Source organism: Excalfactoria chinensis, chromosome 17, assembly GCF_039878825.1.
Source record: "Excalfactoria chinensis isolate bCotChi1 chromosome 17, bCotChi1.hap2, whole genome shotgun sequence".
NCBI classification, from domain to species: Eukaryota; Metazoa; Chordata; class Aves; order Galliformes; family Phasianidae; genus Excalfactoria; species Excalfactoria chinensis.
This window is the reverse complement of record NC_092841.1, coordinates 5,667,933-5,688,819: the sequence shown is the minus strand read 5'-3', so window position 1 is coordinate 5,688,819 and position 20,887 is coordinate 5,667,933. Positions and strand designations below refer to the sequence as shown.

Sequence of the window (20,887 nt, the reverse complement as noted above, 5' to 3'; positions counted from 1 at the left end):
CAGGGCAAGATAATGCTCTAGGTTACGTGGTGTCAGAGCTAAGGATTATTCTGCATTTATGGTCTGTAGAGCAGGGAAAATTTAGCTCAGGGAGAGGCGCTGAGAAAGAACACAACTGTACTTTAGTAATTCTGGAGGTCATGGAGAAGTCAGTGGTATGACTTCTCCCTTCCAACCTGTTCATTAAATGAGCAGGAATGGTGAGGTGACAAAGCTGCCTGCTGATGAGCAAGTATTCTGAGTAATTTAAAGCAAAAACATTATTGTAAAGATTGTAGAAGGATCTTGGGATATGAGTGGTGAATGATTGGGAAAATGATTGTTAAAGTACCTTGGCAGGAATGGGAAACATTTACTTCTTTTATAAAATGAAATTTGAGAACTGTTTTAATTAAAAGGGAGTTGAAAGATTTTGCATGATGAACAAACAGAAGTTCTCTTACCGCTTACAGCCTTTCTCCTCTGACTTCTAGCCTCAGGTGAGGAAGGAGGTGAGGGAAGACAATCTAGATGTGAAGATGTTGAACTGATTTTCTTTTGAGAGTGTTCTTCTGACAGATCCACAAGTTTCTTTATTGGTAGGCCAGCTGCAGGCTGCTTGTATCTTGCGTACTGCAGTGCTTCTGTGATCCATCTCATTTCCCTCCAGATCTCATCAACTTGCTTTTGAGGGAAAAAAATGGTGAAAAACTACAATAAAGTCTGCATAATAATTCTACCTCAGAGTGTGCTTTGGAGAGCTTTTGCTAGGTGAGCAGTCACTGTCATCAGAGAGGAGCAGGTTTTAGTCTGAACTGCCTTTGGTTGACAGCTTTTTGTCTTCCACTATTACTGAGTCCGCTTAGGGCCTAACTTTTGAATTAGGTATCTCAATTGAGAACTTGTAGGAGGGGTGAATCTAGGCCTAAGCTCTGACATGGAAAGAAGTGAAAACTGTCTTCTGATGGAGTATGAAGTTTGATCAGTTTTGTAGCACGCTTGAAAGTTGGTTTCATTCTGTGTTGGAATGAAATCAGGATGTCTCAAGGATATTCTTGTGAACCCACAATTACACTGAAAAGCAAAGTGCTCAGATCAAACCCAGTTTTTGAACAGAGAAGAATGTGTGTGTACGTGTATATACATGGGGTATCACAGCAAATCTCTGAGACAAACAGCAGTTTTTCTCCCTTGCTATTCTGGTCTGTATGCATTTTAGCAGTATAAATCCACACAGGACAGTTCTAATTCATGCCTGTTGATGGCAATAAGAGACAAGTACCAAAATCAATTGCAGGATATAGCTTCAAGCACTTAAGCAGAGAAAAGGTACAATTTAATGTGGGTCTTGCAAGTCTTTTGATAACAAAACACCGTCAGTGCCTTGCCAGTGAGTTAATTCCAGTGATAACCACTGACAGTTCAGGTATTTGTTCATAATCCAACTTCATTTCAAGACTTAAGTGTAGCTCCACAAAAGGAATACAATCACTTGACCAGTGAGTGAACTTCTCATCTATTTGATTTTGGAGCTCTTTTATTTTCTTCCTGCAATCCTCACAAAATCCGAACAAAAATCACACTGCTTCCAGTTTGTGGAAATGCAAATGTGGTGAGTTTTCTCCGCAGTGCCATTCTACAGCGTCCCACAGGACAGTGGATCTGTCACTTTAATGAACTGTAGTTCTTAAATTATTTAGGAATGCTTGAAGCATCGTGTTATATCAATTACAGTTTGACTTCAATTTTAGTTTCAGTGATTGCAGACATTTTGTCTTGCTGTCTAACATGCTGGGAAAGATGCTGAGTACCTTCTCTGCTCTCGTCTTGTTGTTGAAAAATACTTTTGCTTTTTAGCTGCCCCCTGACTCCCTTTCAGAACTGCATTCACGTAGACTCCCTTGCTCTTTACAATGTTTGGTTTGTGTAGCAACTTCAACACTGTCTTAGATCTAGGATCACACAACTGCTCTCGCGGTTTCGTGGTCACCGCTGAAGATTGTGGTATGTGGTGGGCTGAGATATTTTTGCCAATAGGTGGAATACAGCTGGTTTTCATTTAAGAGGAAACCTGACAAGGCTAATATACTGTCACAATAACTCAGCACAAACGCGGAAGTTTAAAATATTCTCCTATATTTCCCCAGTGTGATTCTATGATTTACATGTGACTTAAAGACTCTGGAGAAAAGGAACAGAATTGTCTGTAAAGTGTATATGCGTTAATATACGTATATTTGTTTTTGATGTGAAAGGTAAAAATTCTCCAGATGCTTCTGCACATTGGGGGAAAACCAGAATTTCTGAGTGTGCGAATGGGGAGATGAGGAGGAAGGAGATGATAATGAAGATGTGAAAGCACAATGGTTTATTCCTCTCTGTTCCCCTGCGGGTTTGTAATGGCTCTGAAGTAAACCATGCAAAGGGGATCTGAGTTCAGAGCAAGGAAAAACAGAAACGTTATCATCTTGTTCATAATTATGAAGGGCCAAATATGTTATTAATGAGGTAAATGATTGTATTGGCCCCTGTTCCAACAGGGGGCATCTACAATATTAAAAATATGGAGCTGTAAACTGATCTGCGCTTCGCTCGTAGAAAGACAGATCAACCAGGTGCATAGATGTCCTCTGTAAAGGTCAAGGGTTTTATCTGTGAGCAGTCAATTACCAAAATGGTCTGCAAGAGTGCAGAGAAAAACCATTACAGAATTGAATGCCATGCAGGGCTATAGCTTACCTCACATTCGATGGGAGTGAGTTTTACAAGCGGGCTGACACATTTCTGTATAACAGCCTAGCATGACTGTCATTTGATTTTACCCATAAAAATCCTTGTATAAAAGCAACAACTAAGGAAATCATGTTCTGGGTTAGAATTTCATAAAAGCAGAATTGCGCTTTTGATACAACTACTCTTTTTATGATGTCTGTGAATAATTCTCCATTTAGATTTCAAATTACAGCCTTATGCAGTTTTTAAGAAAGCCACCTTAAAATCTCCTCGGAATAGTCAGAAACAGACTATTACCTGTATGTAGTCTATAACTTGCTGGTGTCTTTGTTTGGCTGCAGCGACTTCACTGTCTGAAATTGCTTCCCTCAGGGACTGCTGGGTTTTCAGAGAGTCCAGCTCTATGACAGCAGAAAGGCGGCAATACAGGCTTATAAATTTCTCCTTGTAACAGCAAAAATGAACTGTGAAAAGACCAAGTGCAAAGGAAACACTGTTATACCCTGGTTATGAAATATGAAATCCTTAGCTCTCAGAACACAAATTTTATTAAATGTAATTATTAACTCCCTGGATGGGTTACTTAAAGCTGGAAATAAATAATACAGGCTCTCGTTCTCCTCTCATTTACACTGGATTTACTCTGTTACTTCATCAATTTCAAAAGAGTCGCTTCTAATTTATATCTATGTGAAGGGATAATCAGGCCCTCAGTATGCAACTCCTGAGGCTGTTTTGCCCTCGATAGCTTTAATCAGAAGGCTCTTTTCTGAGGCTCATCATTTCTTTTATCAAGCAAGTACTGACACAACTGGAAAATGGAACCCTCTTTTTTCTTTTTAATTGGGTGTTTCAGAAAGAAAGTACCATTTTGGAGGACGACAACTTTCTTTTGGCCTAGGCTAATGTAGATCAGTAACTCAAACGTAAAGGACAGCATCAGCAGCATTTCAATGACATCACAGTTAGGGTGAAACAGTTAAAACACTGCTAGTTGTTATCATGTGTCCTCCTCTGAACTGTTGTGCAGAAGGGTAACGCAGAAGGCTCAGATGACATCTCTGTGCATTGGATGCAGTAGCACAGAGCTGTGTGAGCTGCCACTGAAAGAGCCAAGAGATGGAACAGCTACATGGAGCTTCACAGACATTAATTTGCCTGGCCTCCTCATGCTGTGTCCTTCCAGATCCTCGTGTTCTCAGACAGAACTTGCCAGTGATCTCTGCAAACTGCAGTACAGACATAGGAAACTTGCTGAGGGAAAGCAAGTTTTCAGAAATACTTCCCCATTCATTGCAAGCACACAGAATGATCTTGTTAGAGCAGGGAATGGCAGCTGCCTTCATACTGCTGCATTTCTGGGTGGGGGCATGATGTTTCGTAGGGTGCTCAAAGTGCGTAATTTCTTCTCATCATAAACATAAAAACAAAAACGGGGTCATAGATCTATTTATCCCTTGCGACCAACATGATTAGGAAAAGTAATAATTCCTCAACACGAGAAATCTGATCCCAGAAACATCATTAACACGACAATGAAGGCTGAATCTGAAAATCCCACCAAAAAAAAAGGTGAGCAAAAAAGAATTCTACCTTCTGGTTTCCCAATGATGCCTTGATATTGCAGGGATCTAGTCAGAATAGTGTGTGGTCTCACAGTATATATGCCATATGTGGTGGACTCTTGAGTGAATTACAGCCGCGGTTTCAGCTTCAGTGCTGAAGTTTCTAGCCTTTGTGGTTTTAAGTCAGACCCTTTAATGTTACTTTAACAAATGTTACTTCAACGTAGTCTTTTGTGGTTATGCAATTATATAGTTGGTAGCCACCAGCTAATGGGGAATGGAAGCTTCTAATATTTGAGATGTGAATCACAGTCACTTCACAGAACATCAGGGATACATATATAACAAGTCATGTAGAAATGTCATCTGCCCATGGCTGGATGATTGCTTACCTCAGTGAAAAAAAAAAATAATAAAGTAAAATTCAGCTTTCCATTCTGACATGAGCTTCTTCCCCACTGCAGCAACATTGCTAAACAGAGGTTTGCACCCAGACTGCTATTTTAGAGATTACTCTTTGTGTGTTTATCTGCACCACATCATTCTGCCCTGTCCATCGATTTGTCAGCCCAATGCAAACTGCATTCCAGAAGCAAGCAGAGCTCTTGCCCATGGTCTATGTACCGCTTGATGAGAGTTAAATAGTTTGCAAGACCTGTAGCACAGAGACGAATTTCACCAGAGATGAATATACTTCATGCATTAATTTGCACAGTGAATGCAGTAGTCACCACTCACAGGGAGAAATAAGATGCTGAATACACAGAGTCTAACTGTAGGCCTGGAGGCTGCATGTCAAGAAGACTGTAAATCTGGCATTAGGGCACTACTGTCGCATCAAATGCCACAGCTATGTGACCCAAAGCTCTGAACTATCACTTCTAGTTCAATTACGTTAGTTCTCTGTTGAAGGGGTAACTCTGCCTTGGCAGAATATAGAGCAGCTCACGTATTGTCTGTTTGTAGCACTCCATAATTTTATGGCAGCTCAGCTGTCATCTGTCCTCCCACAGCCAGCATAAAACCCAGAGCTGTCATGGGCACCTCTCTCTGTGCCCTGGCTGATGTGACATAAACACAGTTGTATGCTCCTGCCTGACTCAAATAAGATCTGCGCTGCTGGATGATGGGGAGTCACCAATCTACCGTGCCTGCAGAACCCCATCCTCAGCTAAAAGACCTTCCATTAACATCCAGTTACTGTTCCCCTGCACCAGCGACTGCAAACACCCAGCGATGGCATACAGGAAACAGGACGGTGATAGCGGTGGTGTCCCATAAACTCCTGAGAGAGGCATCACTGAGGACCCAGTTGCCAGTAGGGACAGAAGTGGCTCCCTGTGTACTGAATCCATCAGTGTTAGCTCTTGTCTTTCTCTCTCTAAGGTAGAGGCAAGAAATAATAACAAGCAATTTTACAGGCCAGAGAGACTGATGTGTAAAGCTCAGCAGTCCCCTTACTCTTCATACTCCTACTATGAAGGACTTCAGCATTTCTCGTGATAACAGGCTTTTCCTGCAGCAGCAGCAGGAACGAGTCTCCTACATTCTTTCAAGAATCAGAAAGAAAAAGGTGACTGTGAGCTGGGAAACTCCACTTAGACCTTCAACAAAGTGGAACAAAAACCATCCCCTTCAAAACTGGTTATTCCTGTGGCAATTTAAGGTATGCTTCTTATTGCATCTGCTTTGACACTCCAACCTTGCCACGTCATTTTTTCTGTTGTTGTTGTTCTGATTTTTAAAGAACATCAACTTCCAATAAGTCTGAAGAGACATACGGGATAACTGTGGGCTTTGCTCTATGCCTTGCATTTCAATAACGATTGCTACAGTATATGCTTTAACTGCTCTGCTCCCTCTGTAACTTGTACACAGTTATAGGTAGTGTTGTTGCCAAAGCCATCATGTGATTTATTGACTCTCCACTGGGACAAGGGGGAAAACAGATACAACTTTGTGATTTCATTATAAGGAGACTGGGTTAATATTTCTAGGTGAAGCAAGCTACTATACCGAGTTCAAACATCTGAAGAGGGAGGTTAAGAAATCCTGAGTGTGGGGTGTAAGGATTATTCTGTCCTGGGGCAGTGCAGACGTCGTCTGAGGCGGGGAGCAGGAGAAGAAAGGAGACATTGTGACCCAGTTCCAACACCTCCTGTGTATACAGACGGAAGTGCTTAGCCTGTAGAGGGACACGCGCGGGGGAAGAAATAGGAGAGAATTACAACATGGCACTTATATAAACAACACCCCAAATGATATAAAACATTAAAGAAAATTTGCACAACATCAAGCTTGGAATTTTTATAAAACATAAATATTTGGGGGGGGGGGGGGAGGGAGGCTCTAAATGTGGGTTCATGTCACTACATAAAATAAAGATTTAAAGCTGCAATGTTCCACGCTGAAACAACACACACAGGCACAGCCCCCCTGAAAACAACATTTATGTTTCTTATTAGGCAGAAAATGATCACATGCCATGTGCTTTTCAAGATTATGATTGCATAATTATGTGAAAACATGAAAATGGATTCAATTAAAAACCTTTAAGATTCAATTTAGGGTTGGTTAAGAGAAATATGCAGCTCTCCCTCAACACAGCGCTGAAAAGGTTTAACAAGTGCTGCAGCAGGAGCAAATGGCACACACAGCGTTTGGCCTGAGGCTGCTGCACAGCTGCTGTGTGCAGTGCTGCTCTTCTCTTGGGGGGTGCAGCCAGTGCCACTGTCTGTGATTCTGCCTACCACAAAAATAACAAAACTATGTAACTAAACCTGCTGAATATAAAGTTCAATTTGTTGACACGGAAGTTCGATTCTGAGTCATCAGAACGTTTATAACTGTGCTTAACTGCGAGGTCATGGTTATGTCTATCCCTTGTGCACAACAGATGAGCTTAAATGCTTTGCTGAGCAGCAGCCTGTAGAACAAATTGCACATTGCTTTCCATATTTCATTCCCCAGCTCAAAAAAAAACCCCAACAAAAGTACAGAAGCTGTATCCTCCACGAAAGTACACTGGTACAGGGACCTGTACAAAGCCCTATTGGATTAGTGGCTGACCACGAGGCAGCACACCACCTGTCTTGATTATGGATTTACCTGAGCCTTTTCTGGCTCTTCCTGGGCTAGAAGGTGCAGCACTGATGGATTCCTCTTTAAAATAAACCTTTCAAAATCAAGAATTGTTGAGCCAGGTTCATTTATTTTAAGGCCACATCTTTTTAACTACACAAACAGATCTTGAAGTGAATATAAAAATGATTTACTTCTACTGTAAGCCCTTGCAGACCAAAATAAAGTGGAATTCGTGTAAACAAGAAACAAACTCCTCAGCTTATTTTTCCATAGATCTTTCACATCATAGATTACCCTCTCTGACTTCTTTACTTATTCAAATATGCATCTGTAAGTAAATGTAAAGCCACAGCAATCTAGAGGTCTGAGCCTATGTGCTTTAGGAGTCTTGCATTTGTGTGAAAGAACTGCACGGTGCTGTGTCTTCAGAAGCCTATTGTATATCCCCAGTGTTACCTCTGAGAATCATCATTTGCCCTCTTCCCTGCTAAAATACCCCTATTCCTTTGCCAGCTGGGCAAAGGTGCGCACAGCTACTTGAAGGTGTTTCCCCAACCCCCAGCTAGAGTAATTGGATAGAAAGGTTCTCTGCTTTTCTTTTCTTACAACATTTACATTTAATTCCCACTCTCAAGTTACATTTTAACTCTAGTTGTGTTCTTAAGAATCAGTTTTAAAAAGGGTGATAAATATCACAAAGGAAAATACCTGATGCAGAGGTAGATTGATCTGTTTAAGGAGAGCTTTCACTGCCATCTGGAGCTCATACAAGAACAATTGACTAGGGCAGTCTGAAGTATGATCCATACTTTCCACAGATTCTGAGCCAGAAAGTGTTTGGATCCATTCCCACTCATCTCTGTATGTTGAGTTAAGTTAAAATTAGAAATATAACAAAAGTTCAGTGCACAAGAAGGAATTCAGTGTATGTGCATTCGGGATCTGTTGATAGTTTAATCCTCATATAGCAAAACATTCTAAAACTGTGCAGTTCTGATTGTTTATGGTTGAAAATCTACCATAGAAAAACTTAATTTTTCTAGCACGTGTACTTCAGGCTGAACATTCCTTGCTAACGTCTTAAAGTCCGACTGCCTTTGAAATATTTGACTAAGGCTCCTCACTCCAGATTTTCTTTTCCACATATTTATTTATTTTCCACACATTAATGTGCCCTGGCAGCCCAAAAAGCCAACCGTATCCTGGGCTGCATCAAAAGCAGCGTGGCCAGCAGGGTGAGGGAGGTGATCCTGTCCCTCTGCTTTGCACTGGTGAGGCCTCAGCTGGAGCACTGCATCCAGATGTGGAGTCCTCAGCACAGGAGGGACATGGACCCATTGGAGTGCATCCAGAGGAAGGCCACAAAAATGATCCAAGGGGTGGGACACTTCTCCTATGAGGACAGTCTGAGAGAGCTGGGGCTGTGCAGCCTGGAGAAGAGAAGGCTGTGAGGTGACCTGAGCGGTCTGTCAGTATCTAAACGAGGGCTACAGGAAAGAAGGGGACAGATGTTTTAGTAGGGACTGCGGTGACAGAACAAGGGTTTTTATGTGGTTTGGTTTTGATCGACATGTATCTGTTCTAGACCTGATAAACATACAAATCATCCTTCTAGATCAAATCCTTAATTCACTTCATCTATTTTTCAATCTTGAAAGCATCCAGCATCAAATGGTAAAGAAAAAAGAGATGGATAATAGATGTAGAAGAATCTGCTCCCAAGTAAAGGCTTGATCTTAAACCTCAAGAATCAGAAACTGTTATAAACCCTTACTAATGGAGAAATGTCTTTTCCACTACCCAGCAGTTCAATGGCTGATAGCAATTGTCTGAGTATGCTGTATGTTTGCTATGGATTAGAGTGAAAAAATAGATAATGCACAAGAGAAAACACTGAAAAATCACAAACACCCTGTGGTCAAATGAAAGAACACTGAATTTACTGGCAGCTGAATCATGGGCTGCAAACTGTCATCTTTATAAAAGACGTATGGAAGATTATTCCCACCATGGAGAATGTGAGTGACCACAGAATACTATCCTTAGAAACTATCCTTTTAGTTTATACTATCCTCTTAGTTCAGCACTGATCTCTATGCTACACACCTGAGCCAGACTTAAAGAAAAGTTCTTTCTCTACATCTGTGTATGTAAATTTGTGTGTATTGACTTACCTGGAGACATTGCTGTTGTCGCGGATTTTGACATGGCAGAGGACATTAGGCAGCTTCTGCAACACGAGGACTTTGATTTGATCCACGGAACTGCAGAGTTTAAGGTAGCCCAGATACAATCCAGGAGGGAGGCGTTGCTGACTTCTTTTGTGATAGGAAAGTATGTCCTGTTTTGAGAGAAACAGTCCTACATAAAAAGCCTTTTTTTTTTCCCCCCCCCACCTAAATCACAAATTTGGGATCAAAAAGCAATACGTTTTTACTGCTGTCTTTTTGTGTCACCAGTGCTCCCAGTTCCCAGTATTTAAGCACACACTGAAGCATACAAATAATCTCTGGTAGTTTGGATGCCCTTGGACAACTTCCTACTTCAAGTCATACACAGGTTCTCAGAGCTCTCCACATCATGTAGGTACTGGCACTAAAACACTGCGATTTCAACCTTCTACAACCATTGCATTTAAATTAGATTCAATAGCACCCACCTCTGCACTCATCTGAGAGATCATCTGATCTCTTCAGCAGCAATCTGGGGTAGAGAAAAGCTCTGAGCTGGGGAAGGTGGGATAGAGGGACTGCACAAACCAGTTCTGGCACCAGAGAAATGCATGTAGATCTCTTGAAAACCTCACTCTGTTATCCCTAACTGCTATCAACAAGAAGATCTCTCCAAGTGTGGGAGCTGGTGGCTTGCAAAGATTAATTAATGACTGTGTTTTCTGAGCAAATATCTTTATGAACAAGTAGAGCTCAGAAAGAATTAATACTGATGGCATCTTTACTGAAGCCAGGAGACGTTTTTAAGGCTACACATAGCTGTCCTCAAGCACTGTTCTAAAAAGGACATCTGCTGCCATCCTGAGAAATGTGTGCCTCTGCAGTGGGTGAGGATTAAGACACCTGGCCTTACGCCTTTACTCTTGGAACCATCAAATTATCTTCCAGTGCTTTGCTTGGCTCGGACCAATGCAATTAGACCCTCATTTTCACAAGCACTTCATGAACAAAATACCCATTCGATGATTAAACAAGTAATACAAGAAAGGGTGGGCATTAGATAGGAATGTGTAAACCATTAGGGGAACATTTTTTCCACTAGGATCTCTGTGGAAATTTGATCAGGCCTGTATTTTGGGTTTCCTAATATAAAACTTTTGCCCAGATTGACATTTTTCTACACCTTTAACACATTTTAATACAGTAAATCTAACATGGATCAGGTAAGTTTTATTGTCTTTTGGAAATTTTTTAATGTTCCTAAAACCTGGTAACGTATATTTTGATTCCCTGTCAGTTTCTGGTACCAAAAGCACAGTCTCTGCCCAAGAAAAATCTGGAAATTAACCATGACAGTCATTGTCCAGTGACGAAAGAAGGGACTGAGACAATATTTGTCATGTAGTGTTTTGGGTAACTTTGACACTCATTTGAAGAGGGATATTGGCTGCAGGCATTTTCTGAGCAATACACGGTTACCTACATACACACATATTCATCTTTTAACTATACAGGTTTAACAAGAGTTTACTGACTCTTGAAGGGCTGAAATCCCCTGGCTGTCAATGATGACAACTCTAGCACTTTCTGGGATCAGTCCTTACCTTGGTATTGTTCTACATAAGGAGTCTAGGAGCGCGTTATGCAGCAATTAAGGAAGGATTATAGTCAATAAAGAATTCTGTAGCAACTATACCAGGCTCCAAGGAACTCTGAACCCCGAAGAACAACTTTATTAAGTAGAATAGTAGATATTATACTTAAATGCAGTGTTCAGGGTTATGTGGAAAAATGTTATGGGGCATAGAAATTTTAAGTGTCTGTATGGGTGCTTAAGAACATCCTAGAGAGTTTTAAATGTTTATAGCCCTTGCTAAGGAATGCTATAGCGTGGCTTCCCAAAACTGATAGAAACAGCTCCATTCTCTGCTAGGACTTTGAAGTAATTTCTTTCTAATCTCATGGATATTTTACATATTAAGGGTCTGATCCCAGCCCCACTGGAAGTAATATAAGTCTTTTCTTTCAGTGGGAACCTTGCCATTAGTTTTACTGGGCACTGGATTAGGGCCTAAAATTCTACAAGAATCTTCCAAAATCAGGGCTCTGGCACAGGCTTTACATAAGCAAATAACATACAGTTAAGAAAAGCAAAGCACTACCTGGATTGTTATAAGCAAAATGTCTAATGCTGTTGGCTCCTCTGGCGTCGAAAGGGATTTCCTCTGGCTTTGTAGTTTGGATACCTGCATCCATTTACCATTAAAAAATGAATAAAGACTCTCCACTTCTCTGATGGTAACAATCAATATATTGCCATGCCGATCCTTGATTGGCTCATAAAAAACTCTGCCTAAGTTGTGAGTTCCCAGCAAATTCTAGGAAAGAAGAAAAGTAGACAATGAAAGTTATTTATTATGTTTTTGAAAAGTTAACATTATGCTCCTTGACATCAGATCTATTGACTTCAGTAAAGACCAGTCATACAGCCTTTCTGAAGTCCCTGCCCTGCAGTCACATTGTGCATCAGCAAAAGGAGAAGTTCTGTCAGTAGATCTTCCTGCATATTTGGTCCAGTCGTGTTCAGTCTGGTGTTTACCAGAGAACGTCAGACAGTTACAAACCAACACCTTTGTAAAAGGGCACATTGCAAATTCACCTCCACCTCCTGATTGTACCCCATTATGTAAAGGATGCTGTTTTCAAAAGCATTCAGTGTTGGTCTAATGGTGATTCCTTTGGGATCAATGAAGTCCTTCTGCTTAGAACTTACCAAAGAGCTCGATGCATACCGAAATGAGAGACGCAGAATCTTTTCAGTGATACAGAATTCATATTGGAGACTTCAAATGTTTTCTGTTAAGATCATTAACTATAACCTCAATGTATTGTTCTCTATTTCAAAATGATGCTGATAATTTTCAGCAACAAAAGCAAGAGGCCCCCATATCCGCACTGAATGTAAATAGTTCTGGAGTTGAACTGTGGGGCGTGTTTGTGAAGGAACACAAAGGAATTTGAAAAGACACGGACCCTTTTTCTTTTACTTCAGATACCAAGAATGTGCGAGACAAACCAGCAGAAACCAACAAACTACCAAAGCAAAGCTCTCCAGGAAAATATGTGAGGATTAAAGAAAAGTAATTTTAAAAGACTCCACATAAAATACATATTTTGGTCAAAATCCCTTTTCTCACACAGAAAGGCATCTGCTTATAGGTGCAAACATACTCAGTCCAGTCACCAGCCACTGAAGAGATTCCCAGATGTCTTAAAGAAAAATGCTTAACATTTAAAATATGCTTATTACTTCAGGACTTTTCAAGAGCTCTACAGTAAGCTGGGGAGGGACGGGGGTTGTTTAAAGTGACAACTGGAATTCACAGTCCAGCACACTGTATGTTTAAAGAAGTGCTGTAACTTAACGGCATTGCAAAGTGATAGACCGTCCTGATTTTTTGTTATCTGCATGTAGCAGACAATATTTACTTATAAACTTTCTTATTGAATTGTTTGTACACTCCAGATAGTCAGCATGGTGGCTGTCCTTTATGTGACATAATTTAGCAGTTTTAGCTTTAAGCATCCCTCTCCAGAGCACACTGTTGGCATCTGTAGACCACCTCCTTTTTCTTCACTGTTCTACCTGTTGAGTTTAGCCTTCATCGTTGATTAACACTGGGTGGTTTTGCGATACATTTTATTTGAATCTGTGTGTCCACAGATGGGGCAGATTACTACAGGGAGATGTTTAGCCATCTCGTGGTGATATTAAATCAAGTCCAATATAAGAATGTGCCCAGATAGAAGCAAATAGATCATTACTGTCACTGATGGCTGTTCATTGTGAATGACATTCCAGTACAGAGAGTGGGGACACCTTCTAATGGGAATTATGGCTAATTCATGCACTAAGAAGTTTTGTGTCTGCTTTGCCTGTTATCCCATCACTTGTGATTTGTTTGCTTAGTTGTCTAGTGGTAACAGCAGGCAAAATTACAGTCCCTGTTGTCACTGAATCCACTGATCCAGTCCCTCAGCAGCTGTGTTATCACTGATCTTTTCCATTCTGTCCTAAATTCCTGTGGAGTCAGACTGTTAACTGCCTCACTAAAACGTATTCAACCGTATAAACTTTATTGAGATCCTTCTATTGGTGGATCCCATTAGGCCACACACTGTTAAAGGCTGGCAGACCTGTGACAGTTCCTGTGCTCATCAGGGGATCAAACTGACAGAACAAACGATGAGGACAGTAAAGCTGCCAAATATTCAACAGAGCAGTGTACCTTCTGGGCATATTTGCCATATCTCCGTGCTTCAAGTTCTGTTCTTACCATCTCTGGTAGCAATTAACACAATATAATCTTGGTTATCTCAGACTGCAGTCTGTGCATACTAACAAAGCTCTCTTAGGGAGGGAATGAAACAGAGCTAACCAAAGGAGTGTGTGCTACCTAGGCTGAGCTAACCACACCAGAGGGACCTTTCAGCAGATACAGTTAAAACTGTCTCTAGTGAGAACTCAAAGGACTGGCAAGCAGCTGCTGCTTAACACAGGTGGTCCTCCAATAAAGGTGCAGCAGGCTGGCATTCCATATATTTCGGGATACTTTGGGGAAATCAGTCAAGACAGGTGGTTGCCCAGGAAGGCTATTCTTCTGCGCAGCTTGCTTTGCCAAAAGATGTAAAACAAACCCCACACAGATATTCTTAATAATGGCCACAAAGTGTCTGGCTCTCACAGCTGCTATAAAAGCTAGCTTATTGCATGGACTGGCAATAAGAGGGATGGCCGTATTGCTAATGCGTGAGCCAAGCAATATGAGGATCTCCATTAATGCCGTGACTGTACCATACTTTCCTGGGCATTTTTGGTGAATTCATTCAAGCAAAGGTGGGAGAGTGAGGTCTGCGTATACTTTTTCTGCAAGGACTATGCCCACACCTTTGTGAATCTATTTCTCCTCCACAAAAGTAAATATCTAATGAAAGCAGTTGTTGTCCTGCTAGAAATTTCACGTTACTGTGAGCACGTTCTCCACAAGTTTTATAATACATGTCAAAACATTCTCCTAGAGAAATGTCGTAATAAAGCACAATTGCTACTGGAGCTTGGAAAGTCACAGAGCTAATAGCTGGAAACAGGCAATGCACCAACCTGTAGCTGTGCTGCTGCAGAAAGCATCTTCTGCCTGGCTTGAAGTGTTGTTGATGAAGAGATGGATATAGACATATTCTGCCTCAGCCATCTGATATCATCCCACATACAGGACAACTGCAAAAATACACCCAGTTCAGTCAGTTTTTGTTCTCAGCATTTATGGAGGCAGAAATGAAACTACAAGCATTATGGAATGTGAAAAATCAATAGACGTTCATCTTTAGTTTCTGTGGGAGGCAACAGTTGCCTAGATAAGCAAGAGACAGATATCAAGTCACACAGAAATCATTCCGTATACACTGCGCACCTATTTCAATCATTTTTTAGACTACTGAGTAAGACTAATTTACTGTTTCTTAGAGGATAAAATAGTGTGAAGATATCTTTAATGATGGCATCACTGTTACATTGACTCCAAAACAACCTTTTTTAGGCTCTTCCTCTAAACGTTCGTAAAACCTTTATGTTCTTAGTCAGCAGTCACTGAGGTAGGATCATTTACATTTAAAAGAGTTAACTGTGCTTTAGTCAGTGACTCAATCAGAATTTAGCTCATATAAATGCTGTTTGAAAATTACATTTTAATGTGAGTAAAACATGAAGCACTTGATCATTTAGCATTTTAATTTGTTCACAATGATCAGCTAAGGTTTCTGCATGGCTAGCAGCACATTTTTAGAAGCAATATGTGAAATTATGTTCTCGTTACCTTTGTGAACCACAGGAAATCCTGCATAATTGAACTGCTGTGGGAGTCATCAATTTCCACAATTGGGATCTGATCTTCATTGGTTACTAATAAATTGTCTTTGTAAAAAAATATAACACATAAGTAGAGTCCCCTAAAGAAGAAAAGAACCATTGTCAAACAGCTTCCATGTCTGTTAATGTCTATGCCAAATTTTTGCTGCTGAATCATAGATTTTTAACAAATCAAATGATCTTAACATTTGTGTTCTACAGATCATGCAACTTCAGGTAGTGATTCTGAAAAATATGTGGGAAGGTTCTCTCTTCAGATGATGTGAGACTACAAGAATTTAAGGAATTATGAATCTGTGCAAGCCACTGACATCAACTTCAGTAAGAGTTTTGCCAGAGTAAATAGTATACAATGGAGGGTTTATGCTCTCTAGAAATCAAAAATTCTACCAAAACTTTTTATCATTAATGGGCTTAGTTTTGCCCTCATTTACTTCAGAGTAAATCTGAAATAACTCAATTGAAATCAGTAGGGTTATTATGGATTTACATTAGTGTAATTGAGTGTAATTTGGCCAGCATATCTGCAAAACTGTTTATAGAGATCATTCCTTTCAATATTTACCCTTGCAATTAGTTGCATACATTAAGGAGCTGCCTTAGGGAATTTAAAGACTCTGGAGAACTCTTCTGAAAGAATCAAACTCTTATCAAAATACAAAGAAGAAAAAGCAAGCTGAATACTCCTGGCAACGAAAGGAGAAATAATCCAGCCTAAGAAACTTTCATTTGCTAAAATAAACTATCAAAGCAAAGGGTTGTTTGGGTCGTGCTGGGCTGCAAACCTAGCTAAAAACATTAGAAAGTTCTTGATGTGCTGCTCGATGCCGATATTAGTATCTATTAGAACACATCACCTGTGCTCTGCATTTTTCATTATGAATGAAATAAATTCCAGTCTCCTTATTGAGCAGCAATAGAGGCTGCACTTAACAATTCCACAGTGACTGTACTTTTGTGTTTGCACACAATATTTTCCCATTACAACTCAAATCCATTTCCAGTGGTAACAATCAAGGATTGCTAATGACTTCAGTTGGAACTGGGGCATTATTTTCCTATCAGATGCATCAGTATCACACGTCCATAACTTTATCAGGTTTATTCAGACATTGCTGTTTCATTGGAAGTAAAATTTGCGTACATCTATTTTTAAGGTGCTGTTCACTATTACATAAAAGCAATAACTTGGAATGTTTGGGAGATAAAATGAACGACAGACCGTTTCAGAGTCTTCACAAACTTGTTTGACGAATGAAAAAGGTGTTTCAGGCTTCTAGAGACTGATTGCTTGCGGCCAGTGTTCTGTAATTTGGAACTTTCTAAAATGGAAAATAAAAACAAAACCAAATGCAGTACTTCAGTTTCAGATAATAAATCATAAAAATCCTTTGTTTATTAAATCAGAACTGTAATTTGGTGCCTATCTTATTTCTTTCAACAGACGGCATTCAGAAACATGCTGATTTACAACATTTGCCTGTATTATCTTTCTTAACAATACTGTTCATCACATAATTTCTTTAAGTGCATCAAACTCAGACTTGGTGGAACTGTTGTTTTGCACCAAGGACAAGTACAGCTTGAACCACGTGTTCAGGAAGGATATAAATTTTACACGTGGTCTCAAAAATACAAGAGGAGAATCAAAGCATCTGTCAGCATTTTAGGATGATGTAATCCCTCAGCTCATGTCCCGCTTTGTGCTTACAGGGATCTCTGCACCAGCTCTCACAAAAGAAGAGCAGCTTCAGAATTCAGTTCCAGTAGGAACTGAAGCTCTCAGGCTCTGGGAAACAGCTGTGTCTGCCTGTATATGTAAGCAGTTTTTAGAAGGTATGCTGATACGTAGCAGTCAGCAGGATTCTGTATTGATTTTGGTATTGTCAGAAGTTGTTGTTTACATATGGCTTGTTAAAGAAATGAATGTTTAAAACTTTAGGAAAAAAGTTCTTTCGGTGTTTACTGTGATCTGAAGAGGAAGACAGAAAGAAAACTGTGGCTGTGAAATTACATCTCAGCCTTCTAGGATCTGGCTGTTTCCTCGCCATTTGAATGAACCATGGTTCCCCATCCAGACTGAATTACCAAACATTTTGAGGATCAGCCCTCTCCAGTGGGGAACAAAATGTGACTCATGAAAGATTTTACAGGAGGAATTTGCTGCTAATCTGCCTGGTTAGGTGTTTTCCAAGTAATATATTTCTTACTTACCTCCAGTGCAAAATAGAAGGTGTCTGTCTGTGTCTCCCTAGCAAGTTCTAAGCTTGAACATTTAAAGAACATCTAAATTTTCTCTTGTCAAAACCCCGTCTGTGAAAGCACTCAGCATATTTTTAAATGATGAATAAATTTGCACTGTAATTTGCACATAGAAAACTACAAAAAGAAGACACATTGTTAGCATAATTTCCACTTTGCTGAACAGCAAGTACAAAGAAACAAGGTTCTACTGGGGGTGAAATTGTGCAATTTAGAAGTACGAAACTTATTAGATCACCAAATATGTTGTCTTCCCAGTGCCAGCTTGGTCTGCATGGCATATCCTCCAATGCAGTGTTCAGTTTAGTTTAAATAGACTCATCTTAATCCACGGCTGCTCCTTTGATGTCAGCGATCTTTGATTTCTTTACCTTTTGGAAAAACTCATTTGTTTTCCTGCTCTTGTTTTACATGATAGTATGTCTAGAAGCTGGAAAAGCATGGAACTGAGAATATAGTTTGGACCTATGGGAAATGGAACTTTAACAATCTGTTCTTTAATTAACTAATAAATAACAGAGTCATCTTTATACAACAGTGCAAATAAGAACAAAATAAGTGGATGCTAAGGAACAGTATGCTAGAGCTATGAGCTCTGTTAATATCTCAGGAGCAAACATATATTGGCCAAGATCAAAGAATTTCCAGTATATGGATTTAGATCAGAAGCATTCACACTTGGGCTGAACCAGGCAATTAACTCTATTTGCCACATTAACAGTTTTTCTCTTCTTAGGTGAGATATATATGTGTGTCTTCGCAGTTCACCTAAATATGACAGATACTTGAAAGCAACATCAGTTGGTTGTGAGAAACCCGAAAGCTGCATGCTCCCACTGCTAGCACGCATCTGGGGTTTCTGCTCTAGAGGAATGTCTGTTATGCCATGCCATTTCTCTGAGGAGGAAGATCATCTGGAATTCTTTGTCCTATCACTAGACAAGCGGGTGCCTCTCCTCAAGTGGGGCAGATGTGAAGTAAATGGAATTACCTCAGTGCAAAATTATCTGAGGAGAAATCTTAGCCCCATAGATCAGACAGTCTGTGGAACAACTAAATATCACTAACGGTAACACTGAATAATGAAGCAAATTAGTAGAAGAGGAGCTAAATCCCATTGAAATCCTAGCAGAGGTCATAAAATGGGGTTTAGAATTTTTACTAACAATGGATGAAAATACATCAAATAACTGGAAACTTCCGGAAGAAAATCATACTTTCGATTACCATGATTTTAGCAACTGACACTGGAATAACATGCACAGAGGCAGAATACCATGCAGAACTTAAGGGCATACATAGCCAGCAGATTCTCCAGTAGCTTAAGGGCACTACAGACTCATATTATCTCAGTTCAGGATGGGACCTTGTTCAAAAGAAGAAACTGTATCTCATGACGAAGCTACATCATGTCAGTCATGTTACCGGGTGCTGCAGTTTGGAGTACAAAATCAGGCTCAACAGTTGAGATAGATTGTAACTTCTTAAATTTCCTACCCAAACTTCTCAGCCCATGGCCAGATTCTCCAGCCTGTTTTTGTGTATTCTCATCAAAATAAAATCTAAACTATTGAAATGCCCCACGGAATAAGAGATCGTCCTCTTTGTTAAACACAATGAAAACATGATCCAAAATTGTGAGTCGAATTACGATCAGACCATTTCTATTTCAGTCAGTCTGTAGTAAAATACATTTCAACTGAATTTCAGAAATAAAATATCTGGTAAGCATTTTACTAAAGAGTTGAGTTCCTTTCTTAATGAAGCATCACACAATTGCTTAATCCACTCAGAACTGCTTAGGAAGAATGATCTTCAGAAAAAAAAAATACTTAAAAAATACATTTGAAGTGTTGCCAGAACACACAATTGTAGTAATTGGGTTATGATAGTCTGTGGCACGGTATTATGAAGACAAATGGATGACTGTTGTTTGTAATCATCGGGATTTTCCAGAAGATTAAACATATGAAAGCAAAGCTTCCTAAGTAATTCCCTAAGAGATTTCAACATATCACAGAGCAGGTTCAAAAGCAACAGCTGATCTAATTCCAAAAGCTCTTAAACTCACTGTATGTTCCACTGTATTCTTCCTGGTATTTTTGCAAGCATGTTTTCTTCAGGCCCTGAAATATAAAGCATGGGGCAAAACGAAGGCTTTGGTGTAAAGCCTGAATGAACAGACATGGGCAAGAGATGTGTGGAAGCTGGGCAATGTAACCCCCCCATTATATCTCTTATATCTCTTATATACCGTTCCACCTTTTTCACCTCCTTTGCACTCTTTGCACTCTCCTTCAGGCTGCCTGGGGAGTCCTGCAGAGGGATCACTTCGAGGAAAGCCGAAGGGACAAGGCTTCAGGTTTGAATCTGCCTCTGTCTTCACCTCACTTTAATTCCCTGTGAATTAGTGCCTGCAAGCAGATTCAGCGGTATTCTTCAAACAGTTTCAAGCTATTTACTGACACCTCTAAAACAAATGAGGAAAGCAGAAGCTATAATGTTCACTTACAATGAAAGGAATGTGTTAAAGAGAAACACGTTAAAGACTGGTTAAAGTCAGGCCAGGTCTTCAGTTTATCTACAGAAACACGCCCTTTCTGATTTCTGCCCATGACAGTTGAAGCAGGCTTCTGTCTTGTCTGCACCAAGTGGAAAAGTTTACTGGGGCTTTTTGGTTATTACCAATAGCTTATCTCAGATCCCTGATCAGACTTCTCAGATTTCACTGAGACTGACAAATAACAGTCAAATTAATGTCATAATTCTTATTTTTCCTGTAATTACTTTGTCTTGATTTTTTTTTTTTCAAGTTCCTGAAATACAAGGATTGACATAAGCCATATGTTTAATGTAAGATCCAAAGACTCTTCTCTTTATTTATCCAAAATACAGTTCTGTGTAATGTTAACATTACAAGCAGTTCTGAGATTCTGATTTAATTGGATCAAGGGTGTTGCTCTTGCTGATTCCACAGTGTAGTACTGCCATATGTAAGTTCCCACATCCTCTTTCCAGCACACAAGAAAATGTTCTGAGCTAAACAGACTCCCAGTATTGTTGTTATTTATTTTTAAGCATAAGGAGCTTAGAAATCAGTAACAGAGTTGTCTGTACTTTGCTTTGAGACTGGAGTTAATTTCAGAAGCGGTGGAATTTTATGAGAA

General features: G+C 39.9%; 1 protein-coding gene across 1 annotated transcript in view; it reads right to left on the bottom strand.

Annotated features, from left to right (window-relative positions):
- The window catches only part of ANKFN1 (ankyrin repeat and fibronectin type III domain containing 1), a 90,002-nt gene that overhangs the window by 7,123 nt on the left and 61,992 nt on the right, over positions 1-20,887 (bottom strand). Inside the window, exons 10-18 of the mRNA XM_072352227.1 lie at positions 16,681-16,780; positions 15,406-15,538; positions 14,694-14,810; positions 11,695-11,910; positions 9,536-9,702; positions 8,070-8,220; positions 6,294-6,462; positions 3,010-3,176; positions 444-663 (exon numbers count right to left, since the gene is read on the bottom strand). Coding sequence (XP_072208328.1) covers positions 444-663; positions 3,010-3,176; positions 6,294-6,462; positions 8,070-8,220; positions 9,536-9,702; positions 11,695-11,910; positions 14,694-14,810; positions 15,406-15,538; positions 16,681-16,780 — 1,440 coding nt within the window. The remainder of the gene's footprint in view (positions 1-443; positions 664-3,009; positions 3,177-6,293; positions 6,463-8,069; positions 8,221-9,535; positions 9,703-11,694; positions 11,911-14,693; positions 14,811-15,405; positions 15,539-16,680; positions 16,781-20,887) is intronic.